General features: G+C 57.9%; 8 protein-coding genes across 8 annotated transcripts; 3 read left to right on the top strand and 5 right to left on the bottom strand.

Annotated features, from left to right (window-relative positions):
- The first annotated feature begins 261 nt into the window (after positions 1-261).
- MYCTH_2306706 (uncharacterized protein) lies at positions 262-1,672 on the top strand. The gene is made up of 2 exons (XM_003664130.1): positions 262-409; positions 501-1,672. The coding sequence occupies exons 1-2, from the start codon at positions 307-309 to the stop codon at positions 1,604-1,606; spliced, it is 1,209 nt and encodes a 402-aa protein (XP_003664178.1). The 5' UTR covers positions 262-306; the 3' UTR covers positions 1,607-1,672.
- On the bottom strand, positions 1,673-2,737 carry MYCTH_2306702 (uncharacterized protein). The gene is made up of 2 exons (XM_003664129.1): positions 2,393-2,737; positions 1,673-2,151 (listed from the first exon to the last, which is right to left on the bottom strand). Exons 1-2 carry the CDS (start codon positions 2,643-2,645, stop codon positions 1,739-1,741), a joined length of 666 nt encoding a protein of 221 aa, XP_003664177.1. The 5' UTR covers positions 2,646-2,737; the 3' UTR covers positions 1,673-1,738.
- Positions 2,738-3,505: 768 nt separating this feature from the next.
- MYCTH_94999 (uncharacterized protein) lies at positions 3,506-5,389 on the bottom strand (the record flags this gene model as incomplete). The annotated part of the gene is made up of 6 exons (XM_003664128.1): positions 3,506-3,896; positions 4,003-4,187; positions 4,298-4,714; positions 4,832-4,960; positions 5,040-5,083; positions 5,146-5,389. The coding sequence occupies 6 exons, from the start codon at positions 5,387-5,389 to the stop codon at positions 3,506-3,508; spliced, it is 1,410 nt and encodes a 469-aa protein (XP_003664176.1).
- A 1,558-nt stretch (positions 5,390-6,947) lies between these two features.
- MYCTH_2306697 (uncharacterized protein) lies at positions 6,948-9,641 on the bottom strand. The gene is made up of 7 exons (XM_003664127.1): positions 9,450-9,641; positions 8,566-9,389; positions 8,232-8,495; positions 7,960-8,124; positions 7,813-7,899; positions 7,647-7,753; positions 6,948-7,089 (listed from the first exon to the last, which is right to left on the bottom strand). Exons 1-6 carry the CDS (start codon positions 9,490-9,492, stop codon positions 7,697-7,699), a joined length of 1,440 nt encoding a protein of 479 aa, XP_003664175.1. The 5' UTR covers positions 9,493-9,641; the 3' UTR covers positions 6,948-7,089; positions 7,647-7,696.
- A 1,757-nt stretch (positions 9,642-11,398) lies between these two features.
- On the top strand, positions 11,399-11,980 carry MYCTH_102652 (uncharacterized protein; the record flags this gene model as incomplete). The annotated part of the gene is made up of 3 exons (XM_003664126.1): positions 11,399-11,572; positions 11,654-11,755; positions 11,927-11,980. 3 exons carry the CDS (start codon positions 11,399-11,401, stop codon positions 11,978-11,980), a joined length of 330 nt encoding a protein of 109 aa, XP_003664174.1.
- An 826-nt stretch (positions 11,981-12,806) lies between these two features.
- Positions 12,807-16,640, top strand: MYCTH_2306691 (uncharacterized protein). Its single transcript, XM_003664125.1, has 5 exons — positions 12,807-12,917; positions 13,009-13,083; positions 13,154-13,372; positions 13,440-16,220; positions 16,354-16,640. The coding sequence occupies exons 1-5, from the start codon at positions 12,881-12,883 to the stop codon at positions 16,491-16,493; spliced, it is 3,252 nt and encodes a 1,083-aa protein (XP_003664173.1). The 5' UTR covers positions 12,807-12,880; the 3' UTR covers positions 16,494-16,640.
- Positions 16,641-18,269: 1,629 nt separating this feature from the next.
- Positions 18,270-21,409, bottom strand: MYCTH_116384 (glycoside hydrolase family 74 protein). The gene is made up of 4 exons (XM_003664124.1): positions 20,901-21,409; positions 19,919-20,792; positions 19,447-19,816; positions 18,270-19,320 (listed from the first exon to the last, which is right to left on the bottom strand). The coding sequence occupies exons 1-4, from the start codon at positions 21,146-21,148 to the stop codon at positions 18,557-18,559; spliced, it is 2,256 nt and encodes a 751-aa protein (XP_003664172.1). The 5' UTR covers positions 21,149-21,409; the 3' UTR covers positions 18,270-18,556.
- A 723-nt stretch (positions 21,410-22,132) lies between these two features.
- MYCTH_2306684 (uncharacterized protein) lies at positions 22,133-24,450 on the bottom strand. Its single transcript, XM_003664123.1, has one exon. The coding sequence runs from the start codon at positions 24,119-24,121 to the stop codon at positions 22,250-22,252; it is 1,872 nt and encodes a 623-aa protein (XP_003664171.1). The 5' UTR covers positions 24,122-24,450; the 3' UTR covers positions 22,133-22,249.
- Positions 24,451-24,962: the final 512 nt, after the last annotated feature.

The following is a 24,962-nucleotide window of genomic DNA, read 5'->3' as shown; positions in this document are numbered from 1 at the left end:
GACAACCCTGCTCGATGATTCTTACACAGTACAATCGAACTCTCAGTATTAACCCACAAGACCCTGGATGAGAGCACCAGGGTGGCCTCCAACCTCACCGAGTATTCTTCGAAGCCCTCATCGTAAGAAGTCGTTGCGAATTTCTACACCTTTGCACTTATCCTCTATTAGATACTCGAAGGGCTGAGCCATCGGCACGTCTAGTAGTGACTTGGGAGTGATCGCGGGGTTGTTTTTTCCCTTTTTTTTTTTTTTTAGAGGCTCGCAAGACTCGTAGCAACCAACCACCATCACCCTCGCACTAATATGGGAAAATCGTCCAAAGACAAGCGCGACGCCTACTATCGGCTAGCAAAGGAGCAGGGATGGCGTGCACGAAGCGCATTCAAGCTACTACAACTCGATGAGGGTGAGTAAACTATACTTGCAGCTGCAGCACGAAGTCACTTTTTCTTCCCTTGAGACCTTGCGTTGACTGACTGACCCCTTCTCCCTGGCAGAGTTCAACCTCTTTGAGAATGTCACGCGGGTCGTCGATCTCTGCGCGGCTCCTGGCAGCTGGTCTCAAGTACTCTCACGGGTGCTCATAAAGGGCGAGAAATTCGGGCGTAGTGCTTGGCAGGACCGGGAAGCCAAGCTCCGTCAACACATGCTCAACATTGTTCCCTCGGATGAGGCTCCTGGCCAGGAGAAGAAGCCCGGCTCAGGGGATGATGCTTCGCCGAAGGAGCAACCCCAGCCTCGGCAGGACGTCAAGATTGTGTCCATCGATCTGCAACCCATCAGCCCGCTTCCGGGGATCATCACGCTCCGCGCAGACATCACCCACCCGGCCACCGTCCCGCTTCTCCTGAAGGCCCTGGACCCCGACTATGACCCCAACAGCATGGACCCGCAGGCGTCGCAGCCCGTCGATCTTGTCATCAGCGACGGCGCCCCCGACGTGACCGGCCTGCACGACCTCGACATCTATGTCCAGTCGCAGCTGTTGTTTGCAGCCCTCAACCTGGCCCTGTGCGTGCTCAAGCCCGGCGGCAAGTTTGTCGCCAAGATCTTCCGCGGCCGCAACGTGGACCTGCTCTATGCGCAGCTCAAGATCTTTTTCGAGAAGGTCTACGTGGCCAAGCCGCGGTCGTCCCGGGCGAGCAGCGTGGAGGCCTTCATCGTCTGCATCAACTTCCGACCGCCAAAGGGGTTCAAAGCCAGCCTGGCGGAGCCGCTCGGCGTCGGCAGCCGGCTGCCGGAGATGCTGGCAGCCAGAAACGCATCGGCACCCACCACGGCTCCTGTCCTCATGCAAAACCACGACACGGGTGCCTGGGACACCAGACCTGTGCGGACAACACGGACGACAGACGAAGACGGAATCTGCGAGGTCGAGGTCGACGATCTCTGCCCTGAGCCGCGTGACAAGGACACCCGGTGGATCGCTCCCTTCGTCGCGTGCGGCGATCTCTCCGCCTTCGACTCGGACGCCTCCTACAAACTACCCGATGACCACGTCTCTCTCGATCCGGTCCAGCCGCCTACCGCACCGCCATACAAACGGGCAATTGAGCTGAGGAGAGCCAACGGCGGCGCGTACGGGAAACCACCGGGCAAATAATTTCTATCCAAATGAACAAGGCCCGCAATAGAATGGACCAAATAGACATCACCGAAAGAGAGAGAGAGAGAGAGAGAGAAAGAAAGAAAGAAAAGGAAGATAAATTTGACAAAAGACTTGATAGCCGCCCTTTCACCTGCCTCCGCCGCCCTCCCCAACCGTAAACCCGATCCCGGGCCCCTTCCTCTCGAGAATGAACAGCCCCTTTTCCTTCGGGCTCCCCTTCCCCTTCCCGTCCGGCTCCCCACCAACGTCGTCGTTCGCGGCCCGCCCGCGGAGCACCCGCGCGCCGATGGTGGCGCCGTACATGCGCACGGCGGCCTCGTCCCGCGTCAGGAGCATGCACCGGCGCAGGGCCGGCCACGAGGCCAGCACCTCGTCCAGGCAGGCCATCAGCCAGCGGCCCAGGCCGCGCCCCTGGTGCGCGGGCAGCACGTACACGTCCGTCAGGTAGGCGAAGGTGACGTAGTCGGTGACAACGCGGGCGAGGCCGACCATCTTCTTCTTTTTCGGAGGGGCGGGGGCGGGGGCCGCTGCTGCGTCTTCTTGAGCCTTGTCCGCACGATCAGCAGCCTCTTTTGTGTCTGTTGGGAGGGGATGTAAAAGTTCATGTTTTTTTTGCTGTTGTTAGTTTGGTTATTTGAAGACGGGTAGGTAGGTGTGTGAAGTTCACACTCTATTTGTTCATCTTTCATATCTCGTCCGGGTTTCTTTCAACCAAGGGACCATAAAACCGATAATACAACGGGAGACAGAAGAAGAGGGAAGGAAAAGGAGATGACGGACTTGCTGATCTGTTTGCCTCTTCTTCTTCTTCTTCTTGTTCTTCGTGGAAGTACAGCCCGAAGCAGAGTGACTGCTCGACGCAGCGTTTCAGCGCCGGGAGGGGTAGGGGCTTGGCCCAGTAGACCATGTCCGTGTCGAAGGCGGCATTGATGGCGTCCAGCTGGATGAGTGAGGGGTCGGTGGAGATGGTATAACTGCTGTTGTCCGGCAACCGGCGCGTCCAGTTCCGAATCTCCTCGGTGGGCGGCGGCATCCTGTCTGATCGAGAAGGGAAAAAAAGGAAAAAAAAAAGTCTAGGTCCTAGAATTCTCAGACATATGTGAGGAAGGGGAAAGTGATAGGTTGAAAAGAGTCGAGTCTCTTGAGCCGACCTGAGTGCGGAGTGCGCGCAGGAGGATACGGAAATGCCACCGAGTCGCGTCTTTTATACCCCATAATATGAGACAGGAAGGCCCCTCAATGACTGGCTATCTGACGGAAGTCACTACTGCATTTGAGCGGGCAAGTACGCGAAGGGCGCGCACCGGCCCGCCAATGAGTCACTGGAGTTTGTTTCGGCGCTGGGCTCGGGATCAAGAAGCGAGGAGGAGCATTTAACGTTATTTTTCTGCGTGTCTTGGCATCCGACCTCGAACGATGACATTACACAGTATGGGACACAAGTGTCATTCATGGATTCAGCACAGCTACCGCCGACTGTGGAAGGAGGGAAACAAACCCCTGCCCCCTGTCAACCGAAGTACAGTACCTGAGTTGACTCATCCTGAACTCCGGTCGCCCTGAAGCCGTTCCTCAGGAACCACACAAACAAGACCAACACATCCCCAGTCGATCACGAGAGACCGCTACTGTTTATCGGTCGAGGACAAGGGAGCTTCGATATGGAAGGATTGTTCTGCCCTCTGATTACAGAACTCGTCGAATTCAGAAGCAAACATTAAGGATTGTTATTTACAAGGCCCCCCCCTAAATTGGGGGTGGTTTTGGAAAAGAAGACAGCAGCACAAAGACCACCCTCAACCACCGGCTACCAACCAACCACTTGCCACCAGCCAGCTACGGAGACGAAATCAAAAAGGAAATCCAAAAAAGAGGAAAAAAAAAGAATGTCGTTTAGTAGTAGAGAGGGTGCTCGGGATCCGTCAGGTCAAAGACGACGGAGGAGTGGGGCTTGCCGCCGCCGCGGTTGGCGAAGTCGCGGCTGAAGTCGATGGAGCGGTTGAAGGCGAGGCTGCCGTCGTCGAGGATGTCGATGTAGAGGGCCTTGAAGTCGGCGGGGGTGTTGATGAGGCCGATGGAGCCCGTCTGGACGAAGTAGTCCGTCACGAGCAGGTGCTTCTGGTCCGGCGTCACCTTGACGTAGTGCGGCCCGATCGTCGGCTGGTCCTCGTCCGGGTCGTCGAGCCGCTTGACGTTGCCGAGGTCGCTGATGTCCAGCGCGGCGATGTGGTTGGCCGTCGTCAGGGTCAGGTAGAGGAAGCGGCCGTCCTGGGTGAGGTCGGAGCTGGAGAAGAAAAAAAAGGGGGGGGGAAGGGTTTGTTAGCAGATCCTTTTTTTCTTTTTCCTCCCTTCTCTCGATTCTTCGGTTCTCTTCTGCGAGGGTGCCTTACTAGATGGCCGTGGTGTCACGAGCCTTGGGACCGAGGTCGTACAGCAGCTCGGCAACACCGGGCTTTCCGTTGGCGTCCTTGCGCTGGGGGTAGATGATCCAGACTTGGCCGGTTTGGACTGCGGTCGCGATAGCGGCACCCTCGGGGTTACCAGGAATGTGCTTGACGTCTTGGATACCGCCGCCCTATTCATATGAGTATCTGTTAACACTGTTGACCTTATTCCCCCCGCCCTCCCTTCCCCTCCCACTTTTGGTTTTCTTCCATTCAGAGAGGTAATCGTGGCAAAACTCACATTCGGAATGGTGATGGTGTTGAGGATCTTCTTCGTCTTGAGATCCCACAGGCGGAGCGTGTTGGCCTTCTTGATGCCGAGGCTGGGCTTGAGGATGCTGATGGGCTCCACAAAGTCGGAGGTGAGGATGTTGCCCCTCTCCCAGTCGATGCTCAGGCCGTGGGGGTTGAACTGCTGGCCGAGGATGTTCAGCGTGCCCTCTACGTCCTCGGGCCACTCGTGGATCACGTTGAACTCGGCATCGGTCTCGACCAGACGGCCGGGGGAGGTGCCGACGGCCGAGCCCATGTAGGTGATGAAGAAGCCGCCGTCGGGTTTGGCGCGGATCTCGTCCGTGATGGACGAGAGGAGAGCCCGGTTGCTCTTGAGAAACTTGGGCCGGTACGGGTTGGACGTGTCAAAGTAGAAGGCAGTGTCCTGCCCCTTCGAGTCAGCGTGGAACTTGTCGAGCGACGCCATGGTGGCCGCTGTCTACCCCCCCCCCCCCCAAAAAAAAAAAAAAAAAAAAAAAAAAAAAAAGCACACCGTACATACCTGAGTCTTGAGCAGGGACAGGAGACCGCCCCCAATCAGGGTCTTGCCGTCAAGCGAAGGCCCAAGGTGGTGAGGATCATTTCCGCTAGTGGGCACGTCGGTAACCCACAGAAGCGTGCCGAACGTGTCCTGGAAACCAGTCAGTCAGATGCCACTAGCCTACAAGTGGCATGAGCAAAAGGAAAGAGTTCTCTTTCGTTTTACGTACGTCATCGAGACTGTAGGTGGCGAGGAAGTCTGGAGGAGCACATTCTACGTTAGTACATAGAAGCGGGCACGAAGATGACCTGCGTTCCAATCATCTCAAAACTTACCCTTGTGCTTCTTGTCACCGGCGCCGGTCCAGAAGTAGCCAATCTTCTTGGGCTTGATATCGCTGGCCTCGAACGGAGGGCTGTCCAGCGGGGGTGTGGGAACCTGCAGGATGGGCAGCGGCGGAGCCAGGTCGTTCAGGGGCTCCGTGACGCCGGGGATTGAAGGAATGAGCGGGGGCAGGGAGATGGAGATGGCGTGGCCCAGGGAGGCCGCCGGTATCAGGTGGGCAAGTGAGGACTTCATGATGACGGAAAGCCTTGGGAGACCGACCAGCTCGGTGATTTTTTGAGAAGTTTGACCACGAATCTCAAGGTGTCCTCGGGATGACGCTGAGTCTGAGCAGATTGTTGACGATGGTGGTGGCGGCGAGGAAAGGAAAGGGGCCCGAGCAAGTCTCCAGGAGGCTCTCTCTCTCTCTTTATACACGTCTTCTCTCCTCGTCTTGCCAGCTTCGCACCCAACCATCATTCCCTTTCACCGCCATAGCTCGACGCGACATTTCTGTTACAGAGCACGCAAGCTGGTGGTTTTTCGCTGTTCTGGTAACAGCTGAGATTGGACGTAGCAGAAAGAAGTAGTGATCGGCCGCGACTAAGGTGTAGTTGGTGTACAGAGCCAGGAGAGACGTGCCAACCCCCCCCCCCCCCCGACTTCGCTCATGCAAGCTCTCGAGTTTTATAAACCGTGAAGAGCGTGGGTGCCCTGAACAGGAGACGTTATTCCGCAGCCCGGAAAAGAGGCGCCATAATGGTAAGCACGGCGCGGGAGGCGCACCGCAGAGAACGCATCCATGTCGGTCGGTGTGCTTCGTCCAGGGTTGAGAGATGCTGATTCTGACTACCTAGCTACAACTTACTCCTGTCGAACATGATCAGTAAAGCTCAAAGTCAGAATCAGGAAATTCCATTTAGTCCCACGCCCGCCGTTGGGAAACTTGTGTTCCGCAAGCCACTGGTAGTGGTGGTCATTGATCCGCGGATCTGTGTGTAGGCTGCAGCCCCCTTCTTCCTCCCCCCCCCCCCCCAAAAAAAAAAGATCGTACGTACATATATCGATGTATGTACATACATGGATGGATGGTCAGGCACTCCACGATCAAGGCAACCTTATGGTTTACTCCTGCAAACGGGACGGAATGACATGACTGATGCATTGCCGGGGAATGCATGTCAGCTGAAACAGAGTGCAGAAGGCCGCCGCATGGTAAGGGCTGCCGATACAAGCCTTGGTGTTTTGGTGTGTGCACTATACGAGCAATGTACACAGTAACGTAATAGTGTATGTGCGGAATCCGGGAAGCTTGCCTTGTCCACTGTCCAATGAGAGGAGGTGACGGACAGGAGGGAAGGCCGAAGGCGCTCGGGAAGAAGCGTGGTATCACGACATTGCTTGGCATGGTGGTGAAATCGCAGCCCTGTCGGCAGATCCCCACGTGCATCTGTCAAACTTCAAAATCTAATAAGCTTTTCAAAGGTACATACGATCTGCGTCCCCCCGCGTTCCTGCTTTTGTCTCGCCGCCTCGTGGGCCTGGACGAACCGACCGGCTGGAGCGGTCCCGGCAGCCATCCGAGCCGCCGGCGACCAGATCTCGACGCGCTGATCGGAATTTGACATGCCCATGTACGGCCGCATCGTCAGTGGGGGTGCAGATGTTGTCATCGCGTGGTCGCCGACTTGAACCTGTGAGATCCGCATCGGGGACGTCATCACCTACCGACTCGTTGCTTGCCGCCAATGACAGTGTCCCCGCCGGCCACCTCAGCACCCTCAGCGGATGGGGCGCATATCGACCGGCGTCGAAACATGTGTTGGCTGGCGCCACTGCCAACCAGGTGCTTTCCTTCAAGGGAAGTCTCTAGCGTTGATCTTGATGGAATACAGGCGAAGGAAGCAGAAGAACTGGCGGGCGCCGAATCACACGAGAACGCGAGAGCGATCAATCTTGTGAAGTTGGATGCCTCAGTATGGAACAGGAATAGTCTCATGGAAGGATTTCTCCGCCGGGCCGAGAGCAAGCCGTTGAGGCAATGGTGATCGAGTCAGGTGGGATAAAAGGATAAGTGGGAAAGGAGCATCGCTCAACGACTAGCCTCAGCCCAGCTCAAATGGAGATGATATGTTCCGCAAAGAAAGAAGGAAGAACGAAAGGAGTGAAAACGAAAGGGGGGGGGGGGGGAAAGAAGATGTCAATGATGAGGAAACGAGCCCAAAGGCAGTGTGTAGAGTTGGCATAGAACGGCGCGGGGAGGCTGGGTCGCTGTGATCAACAGCAACCTCCAGAGCGCCACTCGGGCCGGGCCAGTGATGCCGTCTCTCGTGTCATGCCTGCTTTGGGGGGAACGGCGTGCTTCGAACGAGGTGGTAGTATGTGGGGAAGGTTTTGGATTCATCGTACTAAGAGACACCCCTCCGCATTCGCGTGAACAGTGCTGGGAAAACAACCCCCATGGGGAAAAAAAAAACCAACACCGAGGGGTAGGAAAGAAAGAAGTTGATACCAAATGCCTAGACTTGCCACAACCACCACCAACAACAACAATCACCCATGTTAATAGTCGTCTCCACGGCTGAAGACCTCCTTATGCGTCTCGCGAAGGAGAAAAGTCTGAGACAAGGTCAGGACACGCATCTCAGAGAGCAAAAGAGATCCAGGGGGAGACTCACGTGCTCGAACTGGGCCGAATACGACCCCTTAATGTCCATAAGAGGCACGTACTCTTCCACGATCCCATTCTGGATCAGGCAATTCATCTATGTTTCGTTTGTCAGCAAAAGGGGCACTCTACTCGACGGCAAACGGGGCAATCCTACGCCAGCCAGATACTTCTCGACGCCGAGACGCTCGAGATAGCGACGGCAGAAGACGATGGTGCCAAAGTTCTCTCGGATCGTCTTGTGGAGCCGCTTGGCCGAGGACAGAGGCACGGGCACATTAAGCGGGGCATTGTAGTTGAGCCCGTAACCGTAGACGCCAACCTGCTCAAGCCGTCAAGTCAGTCAGTCAGCCAGCCCAGTCCACTCTTTCTCTTCTTAGCTCGGCCGGGAGAGGCGGGGGAAGATGGGGGGGGGGGGTGGGGACTAACGTCATCAACGGTGTAGCCACGCCCGGTAGACCCAAACGTCTCGATGGCAAACACCTCGCCCTCTTCCATCTTGGTCTGGTCGCGGTTCTTCACAAACGGAATGGACTTGCCGCCGTGGATGCGGTACTGCTTGATGTCGTGAGCGCAGAGGTTGCGGACGGGCTTGACGCGGTACGTCTTGCCGCGTATCTCGACCTCATAGCTCTCAATGACTTCCTGAATGGCGGCGCTCACATCGCTGATGCGGACGTCGACTCCGGCAGTCTACGAGGAGGGGAGGAAAAGTCAGCGCCGGGTTCAGCGTGTTCTGCGGAGCAAAGGGCTCCCCACTTACCTTCACACCCGTGTTAGTCGCGTCGCGGACCGCGGCAAGGAGGTTGTCATAGGTCGGGTCAAACGCCATGGTAAAGGCGCTGTCGACGATCCAGCCGTTGATGTGAACGCCAAAGTCGACGGTCAAGACGTCCTGCTGCTGCAGCACGACCGGCTTCTGGCCAGGGTTGGGCGTGTAATGGGCCACCTGATGGTTGAGACACAGGCCCGTGGGAAAGCCCATGCCAGACTTCAGCCCGTCTCCGGGCCCCAGGCCGGCATTGTCCAGCAGCGCCCTGACGCTGTCCTCGATGCCCGTCGCGATGTCGTGGAGGGACTGGCCGGGCTTGGCCGTCTCCCGCACCCACCGGCGGGTCTGACGGTGGATCTCGGCAGCCTTGCGGTAGTTGCCGAGAAAGGTCTCGTCTTCCCAGCATTTCCGCCGGTTGTTGTAGCGGATCTCCGCCGCCGTAGTCCGTGCCGTGGCCTGGTATTCCTGCACTTCGCCTTCGGGGAAGTTGCCAGCAGGGAAGAGCTGGTCCAGCGGAATCCTCGGAGGCCAGGACTGCTCGATGGGCGCGTTCGCCTTGCTCTTCTTCTTGGACTTCTTCTTGCTGCGCTTCCTGCGCTTCTTCTTATTCGCTCGGCCATCTGCCGCAGCTGGGTCTACGTCACGGTGGTTGTCGCCGTCACTCCCGTTGTCGTCGTCGTCGTCGCCGTCGTCGTCATCGTCATCATTGTCACCCCCGCCATTTCCGAGACAGCCATCTCCGTCTTGTCGCTGGTGCGAGCCGCGGGGCTCCCCTCCGCAGATGGAGTTGGACGTATCCAGGCTGGGCGGGTTTCCTGGGAGAGTGAGCCCGCTGTCGCGCGACTCGACTTGGTCCGGAAAAAAAGATTACATACCATGCCCATCACTACGCTCGTGCTCTGGAGCCTTAGCGCCCATCCCGACATGAACAATATAAGTGTCGCCACAGGAGTCACGAGAGTTGATATATTTGTACGAGTCTTAGGTTGGTGCCAGTCACAAGGAGGGAAATTGGGAACGAAGTGAAACAGGCGGCAAGAGGAGGTCCGGATACACTAGTGACGGATCAGTGTTCCGTAAAGTACGGAATACGCTCGAAACACTGCCCCGCTGCTGCCTGGCAGTCCTGACTGCATCATGTGGCTCCACACGAAGCAGGTATGTATGTATGTACGGATTACATAGTAGTAATCCGTACTTTACTTTCGCTCTTAGCAGGCCCACTGCCGGCCCTCTGGGAAACGCTGGTCTACACTACGGATTGCCTACGGTGGTAAGGTAATGTATAAGTTCCCTCGGTACATTGCGAGCTTGTCAATGTTGATGGGGTGAGGATGTGCACTTCTTTCTTCCTTGTATCTTTTCTATTGTCAGTCTGTCAGCTCAGTGTGATCAGTGGTCTTGTCAGCCAGCCATTCAAAAAAAAAGGGACTCACTTGATCATACAGTTTGTCGAGCTAGCTTGGTGGCATTCGTTCTTTCATCTCTAGGCAAATTCAGACATGGCAAGCTAGCCCCAATGGCGGTAGAAGAGAGTTCGGAGCCTTCGAAAGAAGGCGGTTCGGACATACACTTCTTGCACTCTACAGTCAAGATGCGGAATATATTCGTGTTGGACTTGCTACTGCAAGTAGTGCCTATAACGCCCATCACAAATGAAGAACGTATGGTATATATGTGCAGTACAGTACGGTCCCAACCAAGGCGGTTACTACTGTCGATTAGTGCCCGTTAGCCGGTGGACCTCTCCCCGCGCAGCGGTCCGAAGCGAGACCCCACCGAAACACCCACTGCATCTTAATTGTCTTAGGTCCGCTTCCATGTTACTCCGTTCCTGAACATCAATCTGGGAATCAGCACCGAGACCACACACATGGACCTATCTCCATTCAGCCTCCCTTCTTCTGCCAGCATTCATCGTGGTCTCCCTTTACCGCCATAAACCTTAGTTGGTTCTGTTGTGCTCTGCACGTATTCAAACCTGATGGATCTATCCCCAGACAGCTCAGCGGGTTTCGACAGCAGCGACTCCTCGGTGTGCTGAACCCCTCTTAGGTTTTGGAACAGTGCCACGGCATCGCCGGGAAATCCATGACCTTGAAGAACTGGTGATAATGGACCTATGAAAACAATGAAAAATTCCGTCTGCCATGCGGCATTGCGACGCTTGGTCGAAGGCTAGCAGGCGCGTGGCAAGGGCTCAGGTGAATCTCGAGCTATCATGGACTTGAGAGCACGATGCTTTGGGAGCGCAGTCCGTATTCGAGAACTAAGGAGATAAAAACCCCTGAGAAGGTAAAGGCCTTGCATCGGCAGCCCGAGGAACAGCGCAGACCATGAAACATACCAGGTCTCCGTAAAACAGCGCTTGGAGTTTGGGACCGCAAGCCTCTGCTAGGGTTCCGGGGAAGGAGGCCGCAGCCGACCTCGATAGGCGGGTGGTGCTGGCGTCGCTTCACACCACCCGGGACCAGCCCCCATGTTCCTCTGCCACCCACATTTGCCTCTCTCTTTCTCTCTCTCTCTACAACAGCGTCCGATATCGTTTGGCTGGAAAGGGCATCTCCGAGCTGGACACCCTTTTTTTTTCCCTTCTTCTTGTTGCATCTTATCGCCAGTATCGCCCTCCTTACCGTGAGTCAATTCTTGTGACAGATTGCGCGTTCATGCGACAGCGGGCGAGGGGAACCAACACACCGCTCCTAGCTTTCGCCAGCCGTTTTACTCCTTCCCATCAACGCCTAAATTGCGCTCTCTTGGTATACACAAATGGCTGCATGTTGACATTTTGCGCAGACTCCCCGCTCGAAGTACGGACGCAGATATGGCTCGCGAGACACGGTCGCAGACGGGCAACTCCAAGCCGCGCGTTATCCCAGTCATCGACACCGCGCCCACCATCACCCGCAAGGCAGCACCCAAGAAGAAGGCCAAGGGCGCCAAACCTATCGGTGTGACCAAGAATAAAGCACCCAAGAAAGAGGGCTTTGTCACAAAAGTAGACACACATTGAGCTCTCCTTACCCGCCTTCTTGGTCGTGTAGTTCTCTTCTCTTGATACTGACAATCGCCCCTGTAGGTCAAATCCGCCGCGAAGAAGACGGAGAAGAAGGCGGTATCGGTCGAGAAGGAAACGCAGAATAGCGTCGAAAAGGCCGAGAAGGCCGAGAAGGCCGAGAAGGTAGCACTCCGATCCACGGCTTCCCAGCCTTCCCCTCCCGCACGCGCTCTTTTCCCCTTGCTTCATCACCCATGACCCTCCTCCATGTGAGGGCACACCGCCGGCCTTATCATTCCTTCCTCCACCGTTGGCAACACATTAGCCCTGTCTACTGACCGATTGTTTCCGTAGGAGGCCAAGCCCACGACGACGACGAAGAAGAAGGAGCCCGCCGCTACCAAGTGAAACGACTTGCCCGTATCTTCGCCCTTCCCTGAGACTGTTGTTCCGACATCTTCCCCTTTGGACAAGACGCTGTATACCCTATCGCTGTGTGCTTATGTGTTCCCTGGATGGCCCCGTCACTTTCCTCCGTTGGTTTTTACCTCCGCTTTTGGATCTCTTTTATTTCTTTTTGTTTACCTCTGCCAACAAAGCGCTTGGTTGGTTTCTCGCTTCTGCTGAGCAGTGGAAAGAGGGAGCAATGGGTACATGGATTTACCAAAGGCTTCACCCTACCCACGGAGTATATTTAGGGGTAATGTGATTTGCGATTAGAGTGCATCGACTTGTGAATGTCTCCTTGGTCGAGTCTGGCGCAAAAGAATTGTGAAAGCATACGGGGGGCTCAACCCACGGCGGCTAGGAGCAGCTGCTTTGCATCACTAGGACGGACCTTCGTGGTAAGGCTGCCTCGTAGCGTACTATATATACCTACACCTTTATGACCGGTTTGAGTTCTGTCTCTCAGCGCCGATTGGTATATAATTTGGCTGTTGTTATTGAATTACTCAAGCCGCAGAGAACAATAATCCAGGGTTAAGTCAGAAAGTGAGGGTTGAATGTGTATAGTACGGATTAGTTGTCTTAAACCAGTGACGGATCCCTGACCAGTGAAATCCGGCCCACTGCTGGCCGCGGCAGGCAAGGTCCAAGCTGACCTGGAACCAATCAGGGCACCGTTTTGGGCCTGATTAGCCACAGTTTCACGTCTTCTAGCGTCGCGCGTGCCACGCCTCTGGGCGCCGTGCAAATCGCATGCATTGGTCGCGAATCTCGATCGCCTTTGCGACGGGCGCTCACTCCAACATCCGCTCAACAGCTTCGACATGAACGTGTCGCGTCCATTGACGCCTCCCACACAGCATGTATATCCTCAAGCCTTCATGGCTACGCCATAGTGGTAAGCACGCAGAGCGCAAATCCTCGGGTTTTTTGGTGTGCCTTTTTTTTTTTCCGCAGCAAGTCATGCTAATTCCGATGAACCTGAACAGGGGAGCAAAAGGACTTTGAAGTCTACAGCTGCCACATCTCCCCCGATGGCTCAAGGCTAGCTACCGCTGGTGGAGGTGCGCCGACCTGATCCAGATCCCCCCCTCCCCCCCCCCACTGTCGAATCGTTTTGCTGAACCGCGACAGATGGCCACGTCCGAATCTGGTCGACCGAGGCCATCCTCAACGCCGATAAACCTGACTCCGGCAGACCACGACAGCTCTGTCACATGAGCCACCATTTAGGCACTATCCACTCTGTCCGCTTCTCTCCGAACGGCCGTTACCTTGCGTCCGGCGCCGACGATAGAGTGATTTGCATCTACCAGCTCGACAGCAACCCGCCTTCGCACGCCGCGACCTTCGGTAGGGAATTGGAAGATGGGGTCGCTGCGCACCTATCTATCTAAGCTCGGCGGCTGACGTTTTGCAGGCACAAACGAGCCCCCGCCGGTCGAGAATTGGAAGACCCATAAGCGCCTCGTCGGTCATGACAGCGATGTCCAGGATCTCGCCTGGTCATACGATAACTCCATCCTCGTCTCTGTGGGCCTGGATTCGAAGGTGGTGGTGTGGTCGGGACACACGTTTGAGAAGCTGAAGACGATCGCTGTACACCAGAGCCACGTGAAGGGAATCACGTTCGACCCGGCAAACAAGTTCTTCGCGACCGCGGGCGACGACCGACACATCAAGATCTTCCGCTTCACCCCGCCACCACCAAACGCGACTCAGCATGACATGGTTAACAACTTTGTCCTCGAGACGACGATCAGCGCACCATTCAAGAGCTCCCCGCTCACGACCTACTTCCGTAGGTGCAGCTGGTCACCAGACGGCAACCACATCGCGGCCGCCAACGCGGTCAACGGGCCCGTGAGCAGCGTCGCCATCATCGAGCGCACGAGGTGGGACAGCGAGATCAACCTGATCGGCCACGAGGCCCCCACCGAAGTCTGCATGTTCTCTCCCCGCCTGTTTCACACCCAGAAACCCGGCGAGAACGGATCGGACAAGGGCAATTCCAGCTTGGTAACTGTCATCGCGTCCGCAGGGCAGGATAAGACGCTGAGCATCTGGAACACCAACACGTCGAGACCGGTCGTCATCTTGCAGGACGTGGCGTCCAAGTCCATTTCCGACCTCGCTTGGACCCCTGATGGCCAGACCCTGTTCGCCTCGAGTCTGGACGGCACCATCCTCGCCGTCAAGTTCGAGACGGGTGAGCTCGGCTGGGTGGCAACCTCGGAGGAGAACGACAAGGCGCTGCAGAAGTACGGTGGATCGAGGAAGGGCATGGGGACTGCCGAGGATGTGGATGGGCTACACCTCGAGAACCACAGCAAAGAAGGGGAGCTGCGCGGGGCCGAGTCTAGGATGGGCGCTCTGATGGGAGACTTCCAGACCGAGGATGACAAAGGCAGACCGGTTTCGACCAACGGCACCAAGTCGTCAGCCAAGAACGGCGAGACAAACGGCGCCCCGGAGCAAAAACAGAAGGAAGAAGGAGGCCCCAAGGCGGCACCGGGGGAGGAGAGCGCAGAGAAAACGGCCGAACGGATAGCGGAGCTGAAGTCCAGAGTACAGGTCACCAAGGACGGCAAGAAGAGGGTCGCTCCGTTACTGGTCTCCTCATCCGCTACCGGTCTCTTATCTCTGCCCCAGTCGCAGCTGGTCGGCGCCAAATCGACCAAACCAGCACAAAGCGATACACCACAAGCAATTCTTGACCTTTCCAAACCGTTTCACGGCTTGCCCAAAGGCGGCATCGCCGCGCTGCTCTTGGGAAACAAGCGGAAGGCCGTCGCACTGGAGGGAGAGGAAGAGGACGAGCCAGCGGCCAAGCGGCCATCGAACGGCCCCGTACCGGTCCTGGTCGACACTCCCGAGGGGTTGGAGCCCCCTCCGCCGACTACCCCGGCCCAGGGTGTGGTGCCGACACCGGAATTCCTCCGGCCGGCCGTCATCAACCCCGCTATTTCGGTTTCCCAGGTCAGGCTGGCCGTGCCCAAGGTGCGCTCGCACATCGTCCGGCCGCTCCAGCGGGGCGTCCTTCAGGGCGAGTCCACCCTCGACGAGGCGTCCAGGGTCCCCGAGAACGTCATCCTCGAGGCCAGGAACCCCGTCAAGCCCCGCGAGCCGTCTCACATCACCGCCTCCAAACGCGGAGCACGGCTGTGGCAGGATTTCCTTCCGCGAGCCATCCTCCTCGTGACCGGAAGCAAACACTTCTGGGCGGCCGCCTGCGAGGACGGCTCCCTGCATACCTGGACCCCTGCCGGCCGCAGGCTCCTCAACGGCATCATCCTCGAGTCCCAGCCCGTCATTCTCGAGTCGCGAGAACACTGGCTCCTCTGCATCACCTCGGTCGGCCTCTGCCACGTCCTCAACATGAAGACCATGTCCGCCCCGCACCCGCCCGTGTCGCTCGCCCCCATCCTCGACATCGCCGTCACCTCTCTCTCCCCGGACGGCGCCACCCCGGCGCCCGGTGTCACCTCGGCGCACCTCAACAGCACGGGCGCCATCGTCGTTACCCTGAGCAACGGCGACGGCTTCTACTACTCCTCCACCTTGTACGCCTGGCAGCGGCTGTCCGAGTCGTGGTGGGCGCTGGGCAGCCAGTACTGGAACAGCAACGACTCGTCCATCAGCGCGCTGTCGTCGACCGCCGTCGGGCCGGTCCCCACGACGACGACGACGACGACGACGATGACCACCACCACCACTACTACTACCACCAACAGCACGACGGGGGCGCCCTCCGACAAGGGCGCGGCGGCCGACGAGGTCAACGTCTCGGCCGGCATTATCCCGTTCCTCGAGCGCCACACGACGACCGAGTTCCTGCTCAAGGGCCGCGCCTTCACCCTGCAGCGGCTCATCAAGACGCTGCTGTCCAAGGACGGCTTCGAGGGCTTCGAGAGCACCGTCAGCGTCGCGCACCTCGAGAACCGCATCGCGGGCGCCCTGGCGCTCGGCGCCCGCGAGGAGTTCCGCCTGTACCTGTTCATGTACGCCAAGCGCATCGGCGCCGAGGGCTTGCGAGGCAAGGTGGAGGAGCTGCTGAACTCCCTCGTCGGCGGGGTGTTGCAGGAGAAGGGGAGCGGCGGCGGCGGCGGCGGAGGGGAGGGGAAGGGGTGGTTCAGCCGGGAGGAGAAGCTGTGCGGGTGGGACAGGAGAGAGCTGCTGAAGGGGGTGGTTCTCATCCTTGGTGAGTCGAGTCTTGGAATAATTTTTTTTCTTCCTTTTTCTTTCTCTGGTTCTTCTTTTTTTCTTTCTTCTTTTTCTTTTTTTTTGCTTCTTGTCTCACACCCTTTCTAAATGGATACTAACCCCTTCTCCAGGCAAATTCCGCGACCTCCAGCGCTTGACGGTGCAGTACGCCCGCATCCTGGGATTGACCGCCGGCTGGGAAGAAGAAGGTGGCGAAGGCGGCGAAGGCGGCGAGAACGAAGCCTCGGAGAGAATGCAAGTGGAACAGTGACGCTGCCCTCCCGAATTGAGACGGCCCATTATTCTTGTGGTCGGGCCCGGTCCCGGTCCCGGGGCCCCTTGGCCGACGGTGGGAGGGAGATGATTAACCCCCCACACGTGAGAGTCCTTTTCCACCGAAGTCCAAGACGGAGGTGCCCTGCAGTTCAACAGCAACAACGGCGATGCTTTTGGCGCGCACGAAAAGTAGGACGCTGCCAAATTCACAGAGTGAGAAAAAGGTGGAGGGGGGACGCAACTGACTGGATGCATCCTATCGGTTCTACAAGCGGCAATATTTGACGCCTTAAAAGTATAAAGGCCGGAGATGATAACCGAGTCTCCCCAAAAAAAGGCAGCGAAAGGGCCCTTCGACCCCTCCAGGGCTCGAGTATGCAACCATGAGCGAACTCTTCTCCCAGCTATCTCGATCGTCGGCGTCTCCATCGTCCCGGTCGGACGTATGTCGCTTCAACGATGCCGTCTTTCGCCTCACCGGGGATGGCGGGGGTCGACTTTTGAAAGGGAGAGATGGCGGGCAACAACAGATTGGGTGAAGATAGGGGTGCCCGTACGGAAAGGGCGGCGACGGCCACAACGGGATGAACGGTGTCTGGGATGATACCGAATGGCGATATCTATTCTGCGGACGTTCTTGCATGTCTCCGCGGTTGTGGAGGAGCGCTTTGCTAGATGAGTCACCGGACTCCGCCTTGGGGAGCAAGGTCGGGCACGGTCTCGATTTTCTTTTTTCTTTTCCTTTTTTTTTTTCCCTGTTTCTCTCTTCCTTCGTTGGTGCTCGCAAACTAAGGGAAGAGGGGCGGCGTGGCATGGGCGGTGTGTCCTTCCGGGTGGCGGTCAATGGGCGTAATGGAGGAGTGCCCTGGTCTGGGCTGGGAGATGAAAATTCTGTGTACGTATGTATGTACATACATACATGAGCGCTGTGGCGCGCGCTTTGTGGTTTCGTCCTCGTTAGTCGTCTTACAGTCAGGCTTGGCTCGGCTGTGAGGAAGGAGGGAAAGCAAAAGTTTGATCGACTGTGTTAACGGAAGGCTAACTAAGTTAGATGCTGATAGCGCATTGCGTGAGCTTCCGAGTAGGCAGTGAGTTGAACTTCACCTCCGTGCGATATAATACTTGGACAGCTTGCCCCGCCGGAACAACAGTCTTCCTATTTGGTGTTCTCGGCTCCTCGTAAGGAATATCCTCCTCCCCAATCTTGATGAGGCCTATCGGGGGGAATGGCGACACGGCCTTCCATTCTATCTCCCTCACATACACATAGTCCTCTGCTGGAAATGTGTGCCCAAGAACCGCTTCAAATTCACCACGTAATGCATCATTTCCCTTGAGCAATTAGCTCGCTGCAGTGGACTAACTAATTAATCCATCTTTGGCTTCTCGCGGTGGCTTGGGCCATGGGCATACCCAGCCAAATGCCGCCCGCCCAAAGAAAAGTCCCTGCGAAGAAGTCAAGGTAGTCACAGAGAACGTCCTGGAGGCCATCGTCAGACGACAGTAAGTTGTGATATATCGTTTGACTGGCTAAGAATCAAGACCTCTCGCTTCCCTCCTGGGGCCCCAATCTCGACAGTGTTTCTGTCCCCTGACAAAAACACACCTGGGTGGGAAAGTCGCGAGTTGGACTGCTTAGAGGTGCAGCAATATTTTTTTGTGATAGGTTAAGCAAGGCACGATCACCGCTGTAGCACGCGAGGGCTTCGCGTTGTCGGACTCTTTCAAGGCAGCCAATGGCCAATAGGAGTAAATACGAGAGAGTAAGAAGCGAGATGATCTCCAGGCCCTTAAAACACTGGAGACAACATTGTGTTTATGTTCTGAATATATACATATACATATATATATAAACTGACGTATGTACTCTTCCCTGAAAGTGCATATATACGATGAAAGAAGAGAAACTCAAAATCTGCAAAGTTGGATGGAATAGCGTGTTTCCAACTTAGTATGACCCAGCTGACCTCCCTTTGATTGCTTCCCCCTCCCCCCCTTTTTCCTCCTTCCTAGTATTTCCTCCTCCTCAGTCCGCGCGGCCAAAGAAGGAAGCCGAGTTTAGTTGGCGGCGGCGGACAGGGATACCTTGGCGTAAAAGACGCCGCGGCCGTTGGTGCCGACGTAGACCTGGCCGGCGACGTTGCCGCTGCCGACGAGCCTGTTGGCAGAGAGCGAGCCGAAGCCCTGCTCGCCCTGGATGTCGACCCAGGTGGCGCCCTCGTCGGCCGAGGCGTACAGCTTGGTGCCCTCGGGGCCCGTGCCGAAAACGTAGACGTTCCAGGCGGAGCCATCACCCTTGCCGAGGGAGACCTGGATGGCATCGGTGATGCTGCCGGAGGCGGCCGAGAAGGTGGCACCGTAGTCGATGCTGCGGAACAGGCCGGCGTCGGTGGCGACCCAGACCTCGCCAGCGACGACCGGGTGGGCCGCAATGGCTTTGACGGCGGCGACCTTGCTGCCAAAGGCGGAGGCGACCTTGGCAAAGGTGGCGCCCGTGTCGGTGCTGCGGTAGAAGGAGGCGCCCGAGGCGGCGTAGAAGACGGTGTTGTTGCGCCGGTCGGCGGCGACAGTGGCGCCCGAGGGGAGGGAGCCAACGGCGGCGAAGGCGCCCTGGTTCTGGGAGCGGAGTACGCCGGCGCTGCCAGACGACCAGACGATCGTGTCCGCGTCGGCCGAGTAGGCCAGCGTGCCCGAGTTGGTGGTGCCGTCGGCGCCCGGGTGCGCGCTCCAGGTCACGCCGCCATCCTCGGACACGGCGACCTGCGGGGCGCCCTGAGAGTTGCCGACGCGGACGACGTGATCGGGCTCGTTGCCGGCGTAGTCTTTTTTTGGGGGGGAGGAGGGAGGGTGGATCTCGCGGGTCAGCGGATCAATGATGCAACATAAACAGCGGAGACAGGAAAGGGGGGATGAGGAGGATGAGGAGGAATATAGAGAGATGTACTCACCGACGTCGGTGGTCGAAGTCCAGATGGGATTCATCCAGGGAGTCTGAGGGGACGTGCCGAGGTCTTGGCTCTCCCGGAAGGTGAAGCCACAGTCGTCGCCCACGGCGGCCAGGAGTTCGGATCCGTTGGGGGGCGAGGCGAGGCCGAGGACGGCCATCTCCTCGATGCCGGCGGCGAGCGACGAGATGGTGACGTTGCGAGTCACGGTGTCCCACTTGGTAAGGTCATGGCCGCCGTAGAGGGTGAGGCCGGTTCCGTACAGCCAGTGGTCGCTGTCGTGGGGGTCGATCTCGAGGGCCTCGATCATCCAGCCGAGACGCTTGGTGTCCTGGGAGATGAAGCCGGCGTTGATCCAGGGGGCTTTATCGGTCTAAACGTAAGTTAGAAACAATAATACATATATATATATATATATATATATATATATATATAAAACTGAAGAAAGGAGAGAAGATGGAAGAAACGCGCGTACATAGAGACCGTAGTACCAGTTCATGTCCGGATAGGCCGCCCACTCCCAGATCTTGGACCAGGTGGCGCCCGAGTCGGTCGAGCGGTAGATCTGGGCGTCGGGCCACCACGAGTTCAGGGTGGCGACCATGAGGGTGCCCGGCTTCCGCAAGTCGACGCTGAGGCCACCGAAGCCGAAGTAGAGGTCGCCGCCCGAGGCCGGGGTGATGTCGGTCCAGGTGCGGGCGGCGAGGTCGTAGCGGTAGACGGCGCCCAGGGTGCCGTCGTAGGGGCCGGCGCCGTTGCTGTAGCTCAGGTAGAGCGCCTTCTCCTCGGGCTGCAGCACGCACTTGTGCGGGAAGAAGGCGCCCGGCTGGCCCTCGACGGGCTTCCAGGTGGCGCCGGCGTCCTCCGACACGTAGACTGAGGCGGTCTTGTTGTCGGCCGTGCCGACAAAGATGCGCGAGGTGGCGCCGCCGACCACGTTCGAGGTCGAGTCGAACGTGACAAAGGTCAGGCCGATCAGGTCCGAGTTCAGGCCGGTGGCGTCGCTTGGGTCGGGCGCGTAGGTGCCTACGTTGGTGAAGGACTCGACGCGGGCCCAGGTGACGCCGCCGTCGGCGCTCTTCCACAGGCCGTTGCCGCTGCGGGCGCCGAAGAACAGTATGTCCGAGTTGGCCGGGTCGACCGCGAGCCTCTCGCCCATCCCGCGGCCCGGCATGTTCCCGCCCACCTTGAAGGGTAGCTCGGTGACTTCCCAGGTGGCGCCCCTGTCCGAGCTGCGGATGATGGAGCCCGGGTTGGGGTCCCAGTCGTTAGTGTACATGCCGACGGCCGCGTAGACCCTGTCGGCATCCTGGGGGTCGACGGCGACGGCATCGATACCCCAGCGGCCCCTGTTAGTTCAGTCAGCGTCAGTTCCGCAGAGTTATGTATATGTACATATATATATATATATATATATATATATATATATAGATAGATAGATAGATAGATAGATATACCATTTCTCGTTGGTGCCCAGGTTATCCGTCAGCGGGGTCCACGAGTCGTCGTCGGGGTTCAGCCGGTAGAGACCGCCAATGTCGGTCCGGGCATATGCCACCCCCTTTTCCTTGGGGTGGAAGATGATGCCCGGGACGAAGCCGCCGCCGCCGCCAATGTTGACATTTTTCCACGCCGTCGCCGCCCCGGCGGGGGCCACCGCCGCGGCGACAGCAAGAAGGAGCTGCAACGCCGATGTGCCCTTCATGACTCCCAAAAAAAAGGAGAGGACAGAAGAGGAGAGGGAGGAGGAGAGGTCCCTGTGCCGTTACCGAATCGATGCGCGCTCCTAGACTGCACAACAACAGAGTCTCTTTGTGGCGAGGAAGGAGAGATGGAGGGTCAGTCAGGGATTATTATTTATCATTAAGAAGTGTCAATTTCTATAACCAAAAAGAACATCAGGAGAGAATTTAAGCCGCGACCTGCCCATGGCCGCCGCGCGGAAAGGAACCCTACACGGAAATCGACCTTGCTTTGGGGAGGGGGGTGTGTTCTTTCCCCCACAAGTAGTTACGGAGTACGGAGTATGACTACGGAGGTAACTGCTTCGAAACCAGGACCAGGACCACACCTTCCGAAAATCCCAGGGACCCGCCCACGGGAAGGCGGGTTCTTGGTTCCTGGCCCGGGCCCATGGTTCGCACTTTTTTTTTTTTTTTTTTTTTGGGGGGGGGGGGGGGGGAGCTGCGCGAGATTCTCCGCGAATCGGTGACGCAACTGCAAGTACGGATTACACTTACGCAGTGGTGTAACTAAGTAATTAATCCGTACGTGTACGGATTACAGAGTACGGATTAGATCCGCGTGCAGGGCCAGGGGAGCCAAGACTGTTTGCGGATCCCTGTGGTCGCCCGCGGTTCCGCGAATACAACCTCGTCCGGGGGGGCGTGGAAGATCTGCTTCCGCGTTTCGCCATGCCGGACTGGGCAAGGACGTGCGCCCCGAGGCACAAAGCATCGGGAGAGTGGGCGGACTGGGCCAAGTTTGTAGCAGTTGTCCTCCGAATGGGTCCCATCCACGCCCACGCTATGGTGGACAAGAGTTTTTTTACTCGGGCGAAAAGGCTGGTTAAGCGATCGGTTCCTGGGTTCTTATGGGCCGCCTCCTGACCCGCATGCGCGGATCCGTTATGGTCATAACTTAGGTAAGGAATTTTGTGAGTATACACTAATAACACGCTCCGTACGCAGTATTCCCCGTAGGTACTGTACTAGGTTAGGTAAATGACGCCATTGGCCTAGAAGATTAAAGAATATGATTACTCCGTACTCTCAGTTGGACAGTGAAGCTTCCTTATCCGCCACTTCTAGCGAGACGAAGATGACCTAAGCTTATACATCCACCGCACAAGCTTGGAGCGAGCGCCGCCGCCGCTCTTTTTGCTTCCGCTAGCAGATCCTCGACATGCCGCTGAATCCAACGTCACCCCGACTCCGGTGCCGAGAGGTTTTTCACCGCCCTGCGGCGCCGTCTCGGCCTCTATCGTCCCCCCTTCGCCCTGCGTAGTAGCAAGCGAGGGCAGAAGTTGGGGCTTTGCACTGACGGTCCCGGCTTGCTCGGGCGCCTCGCCACGATCCACGGTCGAGTTAGAAGAACTCGACGACGCCAACAACCGTTTACGCATGAACGCGGCGCCCAGGCTAGTCGCCCGTTTCGGCGATGATCTGACATGGGGGGGGCGGCTGTCAAGAGCCGTCGAAACCGTCGTCCTCCGAGTGGGCGGTCGAGCTGGCGACAGCTGTTGCCGTGGTGGTTGCGGCAGCAACAGCAGCGGCGTGAAGCTTTCAACGCCCCCGATGTCTTCTCCCGATAGGTGCGTAGATGTCGGCACCGGCACGGGCATCGAGGACCGTTTTCGAAACGCGGCTTCTTTCGCCGTCTCGCGGGACGGCTGATTCCCGTGCGCAAGAGACGGATCGGCGGTAGGCGATTGCGGGGTATCCGACGCGGAGGAGGACCGTGTGGTCCAGGTATTCCGTCTGCTCCGGCCCCGGGGGCGCGTGGACGACGCCGCCAGCGACGTCGAAGATGCCGCCGTCTCGCCGTTGCTGACCGGAGCAGAATGGTGGCTCTGCGGCCAACCGGACTGGAGACAGACCCAGAGGGCGGTGATCGAGATGAGCGTCTTGGTACGGTCGTCGATCGGGTGGACTGTTCGGTTCGACGCTTCGGCCTCTGGCGACGGGGGGATGCAGATTGCCGAGCCGTTCTCGCCATCGCTGGTCGACCCGGATAACGACATGTCGGATGGGGAGTAAGGAGTAACGCGGGCCGGGGTTGGAGGAGAGGTTGGCGGAGAGGTCACGGATTGGGAGCGACGTGGGCGGTTGACGGGCCGCTGGCGCGCGTGCGATGGGGAGACGGATGTGTACGTGTCGAAAACATTGAGCGTGGACGGGGTGAGCGTGGCCATGACGGGATGACGGCGGGTCAGGGGGTTTATGATGCTAAAAGTATACCGCGCCTGAGGCGCAGTCGAAGAGATAGACGAGTCCGTGGTCGGAGAGACAGCACCGCCGGCCGTCTGCCTGCGTGCCCATCGCGCAGTCGTGACCTTGCCGTCGGCGTCGGTGTGGACAAAGTCAAAGTTCCCGTTGGGGAGCGGTTTGGCCATCCACACGGATCCGTCGTTGAGCACTAGCTCGGCCTCGTTCGAGTGTTTCAACGGGCTGAAGACGGCCAGCAGTTCCCTGCTCTCCATGCTCTCCTCGGCTTCGCTATCGGGCCCATCCCAGCTCGCGTCCCCGTCGTCCCTCCGCAGGAGCACAATGTCGTCGCATCCGAGATGGCGCTTGACCCCGAATATACCGGGAAACTTCTTGGTCAGCCGCGGAGCTACCACGGGCCCTGTGATGCGCAGAGCCGGGAACACCTCGAGGACCGGTTTTGACCTCCCTTCCTGCGAGACCTGCTGGAGCTGCAGGAGCAATCGCGGCAATAAGACCTTCTGCACGACCTTTGTCTTCCCGATGATCCTCGGCGCCGGGTATCCCAGATAGTACGCCGTGCCCTTTCGCGAAGCCCGGCGCGGCCGCCGGGAGCGGACCGAACGGGGAGACAGAGCGCCGTCGATCGAAAAGGTCACGTCGCTGAGCTCCGACTCGGATATTGAATCCTCGTGGGTCGACGGCGTTGGCGGCAGGTCGTCCTGCCCCTCTCGGAAGCGGACGGCGGGCATTGGATCGCGCGGAATGTAGTCCGACACCGCTCGCTGGCGAGGAATGGGCGCCGGTGTCCCGTCGGCGGAGGCAGGCGCGCGCTGTTTCGGCGGCGACAGGGCCGAGCGCAATAGTGGGCTTCGGAGGTGGGTGGGAGATTGGGGGTTGGAGGGCGAGCGAGTCGAGTATTCATGGCCATGGAGACTTGCGCCGGAGTGCAGGAACATTGTAATTATTCGCGGGCAATGAGCATCAATCTCGGTTGAAGTGACGGGGTGATGAGCAGGGGGAGAAAAAGGTGCAGTATTTTCGTCAGAGCGGCGAGTGGTGATGGCAGCAAGGGACCTGCCTCGCTGCTGCTGCAAGATTCGCGAGTCGCACAAAGGCAAGCACTACTGGGAGTCTCCGGCCCGTCGTCAAAGTCGCGAGGATCCCCCCCCGTGATCTGCTTTTGGTTGCCCGGCGAAAGCTCTAGACAAGGCGTCGAGCATCCACCTCTGCCACTTGCGGCAACTCCGCACACGTCGGAGGGACGAGTTTCAATAGTGAGAGTGGGGGAGGGTGAAGATGGGCGAGCGATGGCAGCCCTGGCGCTGCCATCGATGTATCTACACAGCCGATCCTCAGGTGCGATCGAATTGGTGAGTATGTACTCGGAACTTGTCGTGATGAAGGGTTTGTGGATCTATGACGCATGGGATCGCATCGAAGGAATTCGATCGAATCGAACGAATCGAACGATTGGAGGTTCAGACACAAAAGGAATCTGTGTCGCTTAGTCGTCGCTTCGCTTGGGAGAGGGAAGGTAGGGCACGAACGCGACGTCCAAAAGGGGGGGGGGGGGAATGATACATAAGAACT

The sequence above is a fragment of the Thermothelomyces thermophilus genome, chromosome 4 (genome assembly GCF_000226095.1).
Source record: "Thermothelomyces thermophilus ATCC 42464 chromosome 4, complete sequence".
NCBI classification, from domain to species: Eukaryota; Fungi; Ascomycota; class Sordariomycetes; order Sordariales; family Chaetomiaceae; genus Thermothelomyces; species Thermothelomyces thermophilus.
The sequence above is the reverse complement of the archived record's forward strand: the minus strand, read 5'-3'. Positions and strand labels throughout refer to the sequence as shown.